Source organism: Pezoporus occidentalis, unplaced genomic scaffold (assembly GCF_034315485.1).
Source record: "Pezoporus occidentalis ecotype Australia unplaced genomic scaffold, CSIRO_AGI_Poc_V1 ctg99, whole genome shotgun sequence".
Lineage (NCBI taxonomy): Eukaryota > Metazoa > Chordata > Aves > Psittaciformes > Psittacidae > Pezoporus > Pezoporus occidentalis.
In genome coordinates, this window is record NW_026916358.1 from 580,288 (window position 1) to 594,839 (window position 14,552).

The following is a 14,552-nucleotide window of genomic DNA, read 5'->3' on the forward strand; positions in this document are numbered from 1 at the left end:
ACACTGCTCCGTGGTTTCTTAGAAAGGACTGCCCATGTTGTAACCCTTGACTTGTTTCAGTCAGACACTACCAAGATAGCCTCACAGCAGCCCTCAAAACCTCTAGCACGAGGCAGCAGTGCTACCATCCAGTTTAACAGAAGCCAGTAGAGGTAGGATGGCAGGACTTATTGAAGTTCTTGATTGTAATTTATGAGTCCCACCTGACTTCTGAACAAAGAAGTTAAGGTTTGCCATGCTGGCTGCACTCAGTTTTTGAGATGCAAACTGAGATACAGGGCATCAGGCTCACAGAGATTCTCTTCAGAGCACTGAAAGGGCACTGGACTGCACAATAGGATGTGCTGGTTCAATTCTTAGAGTTCTGAATGATTCATGCTTTGTTGATTTAAGAGGTTACTGTTCTCAGCTGTCTCCTTGTGCCTCTACCACAGCCCAATAAAATAAAAATCTGTTGCAGAAGTTTAGACAGAGCTCAGGGAGGCAACTTCTTACACTGCCCCAGTACAAAACACAGGAGATCATGAGTCAGAGTCTGAAGGCTCTGCCACAGATACCCCAAGCAAGTCAGAACTGCACATTCATCCAAGTTCCTCTGGGAAGGAGAGATAACTCCTTTTTTCTCACTTAGCAGCTCTGTTTAAACTTTACATCAGGAGAAGGCTTGCCTGGAAAAAGTATACATTTCTGCAGTGCTTAGTAGAAGCTTAATGAAGCTCAACTGAGCAAAAAGGGGGGGGGGGGGGGGGGGGAAGGGAAGCAAGCACTCCTTGAATTTCCAAATATACAAGATGATGTTTTCAGCATGACTGTAATTGTAAGCCTTTTCATGCAGATGAAAAAGTCATTTATGCAGATACGTTGGAAAAGATAGGCTTCCCCAGGAAAATCTGAATGAGAAGATATCACTTCAGAGTCAGTAGTGCTAGGGCTGCATATGGAACATCTTTCAATTCAGACATTCACATAAAGCATCTTATTTTTCATAGACTACATGACAGTAATTTTTTGAGCTTACTGGAAGATGGGGAGTTACCAGTATGAGTGAAAATACAGGCAATTCTTAAAGCTTACTTTAGAGCAAACCAGCCCTGTGTCAGCCGTGAAGTGATCAGAAACAGAAAATAGGGTTGAACAACAGAGCGGAGCCAGTGCTCTCCCCTTCAAACTCTAGTTGAAGGCTGTGTCACCCACTTGAGTGCCAGCCACACAGATGTTCAGACAGGATTCGATTATTTTAGTCATGTGTTGGCCCAGTTTCACATCCCTCCTCCCATCTGAAGTCGCCTAATGCAGCAGTGATACCCCAGAAAAAGGGACCCAACATGTGCTTTGCTATTACATTGGGAAATGCCTGGCAAAGAAGCACCATACATGAAGGGAGGTATTTCTCTGCTACATACACATTACGTGGGCCTTAGGGCACGTAAGCATTGCCTGCCCAATAATTCAGTCAATGGGTTGAATCAATCTACAAACAAGCATTAAAGAATGTAACTGCATGACTGGCTCCTCAGCTGTATGTTCATCTCAGTCTTACAAAAAACAACAGGCGACTGCATTACAGTCTGAAATCATTTGAAAAACATCTTCCTCTGGAAGTCTATGCACTTGTTTTAATAGATGTAAACACAGTCATAAAAGATTAAGTAGCTGTGTGTGTGTGCCTCACTAAATAAGAGCAATTCTTAGTCACAGATTGGGAAGACATCCCAGTTTTACCATTCATGTATTTGGGATTTTTGTCTGTTTTTCTTCTATGAAACAGAAAAACAAGGGCAGAGGAAAAACCTACACAGATAAATGCAATACTCATTTGACATCATTGTCTGTAAGTGGATATTCAGGGGCTGTGAAGAAGTAAGTTTTTCAAAATAATACTTTGCAAATAGAAGATTACAGAGGGAGAAGGCAAACTACCACTCGAGTTTCTTTAACAACAGGAAGATTTTTCTTCACACTAAATTTCAGCCTAAAGTTCCTTCCCCACTGCAATTTAAGTTTATTATTATTTGCAATATCTGTACTGGACATACAGAGTAATTCTCTCCCTCTGAAGTTTGTTTTCTTTTTGGAGGGAGGGAAGAGTGTGGTGGTGGTGTTTCTCTTTTTTGGTTGTTTTTTTTCTTTAGTATATTTACACAGTTATATCTACTCTCATCTCTCTTTTCTAGGTTAAAGAATTCCAAGATTGTAACCTTTCCTCAGTGGTTGTTTTCCAGACCTCTGATCATTGTGTTGCTCTGCTCTGAATTCACCTGAATTTAACAAAAAGAACTGCAAGAAACCAGAAACCTTCCAGTTCTGCACAGCCTCATTGTACCTCTTCTGCTTTATAATGGTATCCAAAGACAGGTGGAATCTTTCTGACTAAACGAATTAGACTTGTTGCTTATTCCTACTACTAAGAGTTTATTTTCTCGATAGAAAAATACATGTATTAGTACAAGGAAATTACTCCAACTATTCTCATACATCTTCACTCCCCAGCTTCTGTTTCCCTCCAAAACACTAATGATAATCCAGAAAAAAACTCTGCAACTTCTAGTTGTGAGCAGGAGGGCTACAGCTATTTGACCCAGGAATGACTTGAAATGAGTTACAAAGTTACTTATAGGGAAACAGCTGGTTCAGGGACAACTTGCTTAGGGACACTGCATGTCAGTTATTGTAAAATATACAGTATACTACAAGCAGGAAAGCATCAGCATCACCATTCAAAAGCACTATATGTTCAGTCAATTTAAATACCTCAAGAAACAGAAGCCTCCATGATGGACCCCAGTATACCATATCAGAATATAAGGTGAGAAATGAAGATGCAGACAACAAAAAATATGGTAAGAGAACAATTAAAGTAACTTAAGGGAATAAAACCCACTTCAAGCTACTGAGACTCACATTCTTAAATGCATTAGGTACTTCTGAGAGGTTGGGAGTGAGGTCTAGAGCTACTTCCCAAAGTAAATTACTTGCAATAACAAAATAGCAAATTCCTAACTGTATTACTCAACTGTCTTTCCCCATTTCATATCTTAAGATAAAAGTTAGAAACTTGACTGTTCCTTGCTGCTACTTTCCCCTCAATTCTAAAAAAAAGCCTAGCTTGCCAGAGTATATATATATGCACAGCCTTGTTCCCTTTACTTTTTGATGTTTGGGGATTTCCAGGAGAAAGCATTTTAAGTTTTGCTGCATGTTTCTCATTCATTCTACATTTGGCTTCTACAGTCTCACAGGAAGTTTCCAAGATGATCAGACAGGCATCTCATGTTCAAACCTCTTCTTTCAGTTGCAGCCTCATGGGGGGGGGGGGGGAACCGACACGAATTCCTAACTTCATCCTTTAGGGTAGCTAAATCAATGCAAAATACTAAGCATAGACATGAAATGGAGTTCAGTGCTCCCTTCTAAGTTGAGATCTGAAAAGCTTAGGGGAGTTCAAAACAAATGTTGTAGAAACAAAGGAGCATTGGCCATACATTCTTAGGAAAATAGTTAATATGGCTTGCCTTGGAGAAGACTTTTTCCCATATATACAGACAGGAATCATGACATGAATAGTTCCACCACTGGTGTTCTTAAAACTGGAAAAAGGATCATACTCATCCTCCCTCCTCCCCTTAAGAAAGTATCTTTGGAACATTAAACAAACATAGCAAAGAATAAGAGTTAACAGAACATATATACAAGTATTCATTACCATAATGACTTCTCCACTATTTTGGTCCTAAAAACCTCCTCCTGGTCCAGGTTTACTGTACAATAGCAATCCCTCATCTTGTTTGGCCCCGGATATGTAGGAAGATTTTTGGCTTCACCTAAAGACAAGAAAGGAAAAAAAAAAACAGGATTACATATTAAAATATTATCCATAAATCAGTCACCTGTCAACTAATGCAGTGCCAGTAACATGGCTAAATTGCGTTGTCTTTTTCCTCCCAAGAGTGAAGTCTCTATTATAAACTTCACAGCAGTACTCTCTTTCCAAGGCAGCAGCTCCTGACCATTGCCACATTTAGAGCTCAGCAGTAGCCAGCAACAACTCAACAGTTCATTGTGTTAGATTTATTCACATGTATTTGAGTGCACACTGCTTCCTTTCAAATTTGTGTTTGTTTTGATCAGTCCTCCCGAAAGATACCAGAAACACCATACAACACCCTGTAAGGCACCAGAAACACAATACAACATGGTGGTAATAAAGCTTTCCATTACAGCCCACTGATTTTATGCTAAAGGTATCACCAGAACACAGCAAATGAGAACTGACCCCAGCTCCACCACTCTCCATGGATGTGGGGATGGAAAACAGTCACTTTAGTTACAGCCAACAGCCTCACATCACACACTGGACTTCAAAAGCACTGTGATGAGGCAATTAGCATTTGGGAAGCTGCCGAAGATACCTGCACTAAGGTGCCATGCAAGCCATGAATATTCCTCATAATAAACATTTGTTTCAAAACTGTGAGAAACATGTATGTATCCTAGACTTACAGAAGAAAAAGAAGAAAAAGACAGGATTGAGGAACTAAGGGTAACCAAGAGACTATGAAACACGAGAGCACAAGCATGAAACAAGAATAAGCCCACAGCTTTTCCCTCTACCTATCCATTAATAACCAAAGCTGAGAACTAAATTTCCTTGGCAGACTGATAAAATCAAAACTCACAGACAGGAAACTCAGTATTGCTCCTCATGGCTTTGCTAAAGCACATAAGCACTCTGTGGATGAGTGATTTAACTCTAAAGACAAAACTCAGAACTCTCAAAGAATGACCAAGTGTAAGTCTACAATGCACGTGCTCTTATTTACCTCAACTCTTCCAGTACCCAGAGATCATTAGCACATACCATGGGAACTAGACCATTCTCTCCTGGTAAAAAAAACAAGGAATAAAACTAAAACTAAAAATGCATAGACCAAGAGAACACAGGTTTGTTTGCCAATGGAGAAGAGAACTCTAAATGACAGTAACAAACATAACGTTTTATCAGATGTCTGCAGCTTAGCTTAAGTACATTGTACTAGACACATGCTTTCCCAATCTCCAACTCCCAAACAGCTCCATACTATTAACAGAATCATCTTGCTTCTTTCAACCCTGTCTTCAGTAAAGACACACTTTTTCCTTTCTATAGATTTGTTCAACAGAACTCTGATGTATGTGCATGTAAATACTGAAGAACTACAGCAAGGAAAGATTAAGCCAACCTGCATCCTCAGCTTTAAAGGAAAAACATAAAGTGACACAAGACTCCATGGCTTCCTGCCTGTGATCTCTTTCTGGCACACTGTTTGCACGCTTTTGCTAACTGACACGACATGCCCTTGGAAATGCCACACGTCCACACAAATGGCCCATATATATATATGGGTGACCATACGTGCATACGTTTTCTAAAGCTAATCAGAGAACGTATAAGGAGGCATTGAAAAAGGACATGAAAACATCTTATTACAGAGTGCTTCGAAATAAAGTTTGCTCTCAGCTCAGCTGATGCAACTGAGTAGCATTCTTCGCACTTCCTTCAGAGTTGTGAGACATTGTATATAAAAAAGAAGCTGTCTCTGCTGTGACTGGGAGGTGTGACTGGAACATCTGTTGGCATGCCCAATGTGGCTTTAAACCAAGCTGAAGCCTTAGCAATAGTTTAACTGCAACAACCAAATATATACTGAGGATTACTGACAGCTTGCTTGGGCTGCATTGAGGTCTATTCTGCCATAGTAAACCTTACTTTTACTCTTGTTACTCTAAGTTCAAGCAAGTCACAAATCAAATGTAGCCTCACGTAGACTGAGGTTGCAGAGTTTGTAACCTCTCTCCAAGTCCCAGGCATCCAATTTCTCTTATCTATTTTCACATTAAAATCATGTGAAGCCAGCCTCTTTTTTTGGATAACCAGGTAAAGGTCCCCAGAGGCAGAGAGCATGCATGTCAACAGGAAGAGTTTTAACAGCAGAATGATAAGGAAGTCTTCCTCTGGGGCTGTCACACCATTCTAATGGTTCTTCCAAGGGAACAGGACAGAACTTTTCAAGCTCAAAATTAAATCAAAAATTTACACAGTTTCCCTTTTTCTGCACAATTCCACTTCCTACTTCAACATGCACACACACATATGAACCCAATTCTGGATTCTGTGATCTTGATTTCCAGTTTTCTGATGTGCACAATATTCAGTTAAGCACTTAAAGTTGATACTTAGTCATATCAGAGCACACTGTAAAAACTGTATTTTGAAAACTCAGTTCTCTTTGTTAAACAGACTTGCAGTAGGAAAGCCCACAGTATTAAAACTTCAGTGCAGGGTACAGGAAGACACCATTTAGGATTGCAAGAAAATGACTGCCTGCAGCCCATACAGCAAATTAAGGCTCACCATCATAATACTGGAAAGTGAGGCACACAGGGAAGATAGAGGGAGAAGGCATATTACAGTAATATCTTTCTTCAAACTGGAAAAAGGCCCTGCAAAACCACTGAGACTAGAACAAGGGATTAACTGACCAACCCAGCATATTAATCATGTTACTGACTCAAGTAGGAGCTTATGAAAAATAAAAAACATGGGTTTTCTTCCCAATGCTGGCAGCAGCTAATGGCTGTTTAGATTCCTCCAGCACTCAGCGGTTCAGAAAGAAAAATCTGTCAAGCTTTCAAGCATAGCTAAAGACTCTGCTCTCTAGCCAGACATTCTATGTCAACAAATGCACTCTGTTAGCGTTTCAGTTGCTCTTTAGATTCCTCCAAGACAAAAACGTTCCCTCTGTGGCACCGTTTTGCCATCTACAATGAAGCTGAACAATTTGCTCGGGATTTTTTGTGTTCTGCTACTACTGAAATGAAAACAGAAAGCCCAAAATACTTGATAGAGTCATGCACCATTTCAACATTCTCAAGAACCAGAGCTATGAGATCATTTAATTTGGGTGAGATTTTATCATTTAGCCTAGCTGCATAAAAGAGGCATCTTCATCAACTGTATTTTCAAGAGACAGCCTTGCACTTCCTACCCCCATCCCCTTCATATCTGTGAAGTGCCTGAATGCTAGAGAATTTGGGAAGGGTTTGCAGGCAAAAGGTCAACACACTCACCTTTAGTTTTCCACTTAACTGCTAAGAAGAAACAGAATGTTTACTAAGATGTCTATGACCTTGACAATTTCAAAAACACAAGCACTTTGATTTTGTGCAAAAGGCTTCCATTTGGAGCCACAGTGGCAGAATAATCAGTTCAAGTTGGCAATAGCTTTTCTTTCTGTCCCTGCACTTCTAATATACATGGGTCTGAACTTAATGGAGTTAAATCACTCAACTTAGTACCGAGTACTTAAACCTAGAAATGCTGATTTCAGCTATGGAGAAGTTATCATTAGCTTTTTTGGGCAAGTCTTAAAAAATAAACCATACAATTCTGAACACCTCACTGGCTTGCTTTCTTCTCCCTGCAAATACTAGGTTACTACAGTTTAAAAATAGGCTACCATGGCAAACAGATAGCTTGAGCTAGCCACAGCAAATGCAACAGGCTGGATAAAGAGGAAGAAAAAACTTAGAACCATTTTCATCTTCCGTGTTCTTTCCAATGTTATATGTTCCTGCCTTGCTAAGATACTGGCAATAAAGGGGAAGCAGGAAAAAAGGGCTCGCCGGCATATACGGCAGAGAACAGCACTGCTTAGACGCCTGGGGGCATAAGTGGTGAAAACAAGAAAAACTTTGAAGATGTTTCTAAGAATAAACAAATATGGACATGTATACATTTCCTTAAGGTTTTGCCACTAGTGCTTTTAATTGAATTTAGATACTTGGCATCGCATTACCTTTGCTTTTGACATGCTTCCCCAGATACAGCTTTCTAAAAAGCAGAGAACGCACAACAGCCAGGTACTATTTCTACCTTTTGGAAAAGGATTTGTTGCTCCTGTGCTTCCAAGTATTGGGTCACCACCACACATCCGCTGATATGAGTGCATGAAAGCTTAGTAATGTATCAACAAATACAGCTTGCTGTCTTCTAGCAGCAGCATATTTGATTTTTATCAAGATGACATGGGAGAATTATTTCCCAAACTATTCCAGAATACAAACAAGCAAACAAAAAACTACCTCTAAAAAATAAACCAAATAAAAGCAGACAAGCTCTCAATGCCACAGCATTTGACTTCAGGGAGTATGCTGAGAAAGACTTGAGTAGAGAAACAAAATACCTAAAATCTGAAAAGGGCAACATATCCAAACCAACAACAATCCACATTGTTTCTACCATATTCAGGAAAACACACTCCAGAGAACCTCATAGGCAAGCACCTCGAGAACAGAGCAGCAATGTCTGTCAAGAATGAAAAGCTTCTGCTCTCCCTTAAGCTCTCAATACCAATTAGAGATGCTGGAATCAGAAAAAAAAAAAAAGAAGAAAAAAATTCTCTCAAGCACTCCTTTCAAGTTTTCTTTCTTCTGAAAACATTATTCCCCCAACATCCATAGGTCAAGCAAAAATAGAGAAAGAAAAATGTTTGTACAGACCTCCAACTCTCTATCACCATTTATGCTTATAAAGCTCCTCATACACAAAACCCAGCATATACGTAAAATATGAAGATGCCAGCAAAATTATAATCAACAGAAATATAATAACACTCAATGTTGATTAAAACATGCAGAAATACCTAGAGGCACATTAACTTTTGTGCCTATTCATGAATTCAAACTGAACTGAAACAGCTGCATTAATGTTGAAGACTTAGAAAGCAGTTCATTTTCTTGCAAGGTGTGCTTTCTGGTGGTGAGGTGGGGTTAAGGGAGTGGTATGACTGCAGTACCTCAAGGGGGATATACACAGAAAATAATCCCTTTTAATATTAAAATAGTCATTTGGTCATTGTTAAAAAAACTCTATTCACATCAGAAAACAGTTTTGTTACTACACGGCCAGTGTGATAATTATGTGAAATTAACATAATGTTTGAAAACAGAATATGTGGATATACAGTTATATTTGTATATAATTCCTATCTGTAGATACACTGTGTGTACCTCTCAGAAGAATAAGGATTCAGTTCATTTTTGCCTTTCCAAATATGAAAATGCTATAAAAATGAAAAGTTTCAAGAACCAGCGCACCCAATGTGAAACCACGGGGTTATGTAAGCAGCGTAATATTCTCACGTACTTTTGTAGTAAGCTAAAAACAAGTAACACCTTTTAGGCAATATATGCCAAGCGTCAAAAATGTTCTCTCTCCTCTACCTATGTATATAAGTCACACAGCCTGAAAATAAGAAAAACACGTGGAATCTGTAAATATCTGAATAAAGAAAATTGATGCATAAAAAAAAACAACAACCCTCTTAAAACAGATGGGACTAGAAACAGTATTTGCCCAACAATCTCTCTTTGCTTTAACCATAGGTATTTATGTGCGCATACACACACGCACACTTTGCTCTCATGGAGAGACAGATTGCATTAGATTTCTAAACCAGGTCAAAAAACGGCCATCTGTGAACAGATTTTGCTGATCTGGAAAATGAGATTTTTAGATGACCTGTTCTTAATCTAAGTCCTTGCCTGCCAGCCTCCTTCCACGTGAAGCAATCATCACATTGGAAGACTCAGGAAAAACACTTCCTCAACAAAACAATACTGACCACCTGGGCCTTAGCAACAACCCCAGAACAACCTGATACCACAGCTAGTGCTGCCTCAGCAAGCAACTAGAAGGGAAACGGAGCACAGTACATTAACTACAACTTTTTAGACATAAGCATCATATGGACACCCTTGGCTTAGGGGCAGCATCAACCCCAAATCCCTTGGCATTAAACTGAAGACCACCACCAGCTGATACCTCTGTGCCAAAAACTACTTATATCTACTTAGACCTAGTTCTTCTAGTGGGGTTTTACTCCCTTTACAGCCTAGTGACAGGAACATTCGGCATCCACCAAAGTCCCTTCTGAACAATCCACTTCATTAGTGTGCATGGCATACTACCACACTACTTCCCTTTCCACTCACGATTAAACTTATTCTATACCAGTTAGAAACCTTAATATAGATCTTCCTGTGATCTGAAACCTGCTCTGAGACAGCAAGCGACAGGCCCTTCTATCAGCTGTAACAATAGCTAAACTTAATCAGGTATAGCCTGCATGGTGCACAGCCTAGGACCTATCACTCAAAATGGCTAGTAGCCAAATTCCTTCTTTCCTATACGTGCGTACTCAGACATCCCAGTTCTTTTGCCGCCCTGAAGGCCTAATAAACTGTCCAAATATCTTGCCTGTACTGTTCTGGGCCTAACAGAAGCAGCTGAGGATGTTTCCACTGGAGAGCAATGAGAAGCTGCAGGCTAACAGCCTTACTTCTCTTTTAAGAGGCAACGAACATTGAGGAGGCTCAAGAGATACTGTCATGATCTCAAGTACTTAAGTGCTCCCAGCACACTGGCAGTTAATCAAATCCCAGGGCTGACAGGAAAGAGGTCTGTCCAGCAAGTTCCATGAGAGCTGCTTGTAAAATTAAGATTTTAGTTTGTATAAGAGGAGAAGCATAATTCTCCACAAGTCATTAATGTTACTGGTTGCATGCTGCTTGCCAATATCATGGTCTAACAGCAGGAATCGGGTTTCTCTGAAGATTCTCTTAGGATGGTAACTTAATCCCACAAAATAAAAAAAATGTACAATGCAGCTGCTTTTTAACAAGACTGAAGCTATTTTGTGTAAAAGGATACTTTGAAGAGATCATTTTCAAGTAGGATACTGCCAGGAAAAAGGTGTTCTCAAGGAGCTTTCATTCAGATTCAGCTTTCCTGTGGCATTCTGGGGTTAGCATTCCAAGGTTCTTTGATGTGACTCCCTCCTATTTATGCAGAAAAACTGGTGAATTAACCAAACTGCCTCTAGCTGTGTTGATACAATGTTAGACTCAGCTCCCCATTTACTATTTTTCAATCCAGTTTGTACTCTGAAGATGACACTTGCATCATGGCACACCTCATGTTTGATAGAGGTCCTTGAGGTTTTCCCTACCAGTTTCAGTAATGTAGGGACTGGCTACAGTACCTCTGAATTGTGACCTCTGTTTAGACTGGTGGCTTGTGGAGGTTATTTGCAGTTTTTTAGTTGTTGGGGGGGGTGTGGGGGGGTGTGGTGGTCTTGTCTTCGGTTGTTGCTGGTTTTAGAAAAATCAGCTTCCTAAAGTTATAGAAGACCTCTCAGCAAAGTCTGAGGACCTTCTCTCAGCCATGAGGGAGAGGATTCAGGCTACAGGAGGGCCAGAGGAGCTGAGAGGAAGTAACTTTAAACAGGCTATTCCACCATGGGCAAACAGCGAGCAGTTCCAGCTATTTTTAGAAGAACAGTATTAGACAGGAAATACATGCAAATGATTTACAACACCAAACAAAACGTGACCAAAAACCAACAACTCCCTTTTGAGAGTTTTTGTGCTTTAGGATAATTTATGGTAGCTTCTCTTTAAGGTAGTTAAGCTCCTTACAGGAGCTTAATCATTGCTAAAGAACAAAAGTAATGATCTCGAAAACATCAGCATAAGCAAAAAGAAGTCAGTGTGAAAATAATTCTCTTTTTACCTGCCTTTATTTATATTATTCACACACAAAAAACAAACCCCAGGTTAAAAAAAACAAACAAAAAACAAACAAAAAAAGGCAATTTTCTATCTATGTATATTCAATTTCTTTTTCAGTGTATATCAAAAAGCTATAGCTGTAGGAAAAAAAACCAAACAACCCACCAGTAATGAAAAAGACATGATGCCTTCTCTCTTCCACAGCATTTATCACTTACCACAATAAGTGACATGAAGAACTTTTCAATAATCTGAAAAATACACATCTGCTAAAGGCTGTGTTTTGCTTAGATTACAAACTAGTAACAAAAGGAGCGATTGCTGAAGAGATGAAGCTTTACTGGCAATGTCAAAAAACAGTGACTGTTTCCTCTAATGATTCTGCTGTCCACTATTGCTCTTGCTTTAGCGTTGCTTATTTAGAAATATCTTCACTAACCAGAGTTCACAGGATCAAGTTTAGATCAAGTTCATGTTGGCCCTGTGGCCCTGCAGTGTTCAAAACTAAACTCAACCCCAGCTATTGAGAAACAGGGTGACTCACAATGCAGCAGTTCAAGGCAGTCTTGAAACCACCTCAGATTTAGGAATTAACTGAGCAGAGTGTCTTCCTCCATATCTAGAACACCCTTCTTATTATGAAACTAATCATCATAAGGGAGAGAAAGAGGTTTCAAAATCTGCCCAACTTGCTTTGCTTTAACCTTTCTTCAAAACCAGTGAAAACAGGTGCTTTCCTACAAGATGACCAAATCCATTCTTCCATATAAAGATCCAAACTTAGTCTCCTCCAAACTTGCAGTAAGTAATTAGCAGCTTCCCTTAGAGCCAGTAACAGGCAAGACTATAACTATGTCAAACTTGACATGGTCTTGATATTTTATTAGCCCACATATTCCTCATGTGTTCCTTCATACACAAAGAGCATCGTATACACTAAGGAACAATGCCATAGGAAATCCTTTATTTTAAGAAAAGAATGATCATAACCAGGTCTCAGACATGTAGTTATAGATAGTTTTGGAATGAAAACAATTTAAGGAAAATCGTTACGTTTCTTCGGTGGCTGACAAATGCTATGTTGCGAACACACCTCTGTTTGGAACAGAAGGCTCAGATTAGGACATTACTGAAATTACACCACAATACTTGTTCTGCTTTAGCTACTGGGTCTTCATTTACACAGCACTTTTTCCAGCAGAGTGAAACAAAACTAAATCCCACTTGGTCATTCCGAAGATTGTTGCCTTGTTTGACCTATAGGTGACTCTTCCATGCTGGTGCACTTCTAAAGTATTTTAAATTATCACAGAGAGATTTATCTCCCTGTTGAGTAGCCTGTATTGCACAGATGTATGCTGACAATGAACAAGATTTTACATAGATGCTCCTAATTTTTTGTTGCTAGTTGCACTCTAATTAAGTAAAAAACCAGCACCTCTCCTCATGATATTTTAAGATGCTTTGAAGTATTTGAGCTTGACTAACAAAGTGCTTACTTGTCAGTTTGCAGTGCTGTAAAATTAAAACTGTGCAGATGAGAAAGGACACACTGCAACTGATCTACAGACCTACTGATTTCTTTGAGGAAAGAAAGATGACAGCATGCCTGTATGCTGAAGCCCAGACTACCTTAACTACTGCAGCACACAGTTTCCTCATGAACAGCTAGTTTCAGAACATCCACACACGGGCAAACCTGGACTGGGATCCTAAACATTCAAGATCCTGAATATTCAATTTGCCCATGTCAGTGGGTTTACTAAAGAATTATTTCTCTTTTTTTTTTTTTTTAACATATTAGCATAGGATTCCTGACTCAATGCTGAAATAAAATTTTCTATTAGAAAATACAGTTGAAGACAAACTGACCTAGGTACAGGGAGGAAAGGACAGTGTCAGCTATCACCGTCTGCTGTGTTTGCTCACTGCAGACTTCTGAACGCTCTGACATGCTGAGCTGTCACCCCCACTTGGCCACACTGAAAGCCCACCAGCACAGTTCCACAGACCCATAGGACTAATGGGGCTCAGCAGAGACATGCTACAAGTCCCTCTGCCTGGATGGCATGAACATAGAGTATACTGACATCAACCCAGGCAATAATTTATCACCAAAGTACAGGCAATTCTATGTAATTCTATCTGCTCAGTGTCTTCATTTTTACCAAGAAAATATAGAAGTGTTTTTCCCACTCAAATATTAAGTACATTTCAAGTAATATATGTTTTTTGGGTATAATTTGGTATGACTTCATGAAAGTACCTCTTCTTAGTAAAGCAAAAGCAGCTAAAAGGTCTCTCTAAAAACAAAATACGTGCTATCCCTCCTTATAAGAACATAAAACATATATAAAACATTCAGCTAACCTCTCAATATTTTTAGATTCAAATTTAGCATTCTTACCATTATATAGACTTTATTTATTTATGTAGACAATCAGCTTAAACATATTCATTCCCCCCTTCTGATTTGGGCTTGTTCAACACCCTCTATTGTTACAGTGGTCATTTAACAGAGTCAACATCAGACTCCTCGACTAGCAAGCTGAGCTATATTGGACAAGCTATGTTTCCATCCTCTCAAGGCACTTTTGCTGAGACCAAAGACTTCTTCACAAGGATAAAGAGATGATGATGTTAGAAGAATACAGTGAGGGCTAGAAACAGTGTTTAGCAAGAGAAGTTTTTAGAACACCTAAAATACTTTCAGACCTGTTGACACAGAATAACAAAGGAACGGTTAGCTAGTATATGTCACAGGAGAAATAAAGAAGTACTGAAGAAGTGAAGAAAATTTTGGATTCAAATATGCCACTTCATTCTGAAGCGAGAGGAAAAAACAGAAAATAAAATGTTAAAATTGTTTCTTTCAGTTTCATACAAATTAAAAATTATTATTAAACTCTTTGTTTATGAGTTACAGTGTAATAGTAATCATA

At 39.2% G+C, this 14,552-nt stretch overlaps 1 protein-coding gene across 2 annotated transcripts in view; it reads right to left on the reverse strand.

The window, feature by feature from the left end:
* The window catches only part of RASA3 (RAS p21 protein activator 3), a 132,824-nt gene that overhangs the window by 88,837 nt on the left and 29,435 nt on the right, over positions 1–14,552 (reverse strand). For both annotated transcript variants that reach the window (XM_062606956.1, XM_062606955.1), the window contains exon 2: positions 3,704–3,821. In XM_062606956.1, coding sequence (XP_062462940.1) covers positions 3,704–3,780 — 77 coding nt within the window. In that variant the 5' untranslated portion in view covers positions 3,781–3,821. The remainder of the gene's footprint in view (positions 1–3,703; positions 3,822–14,552) is intronic.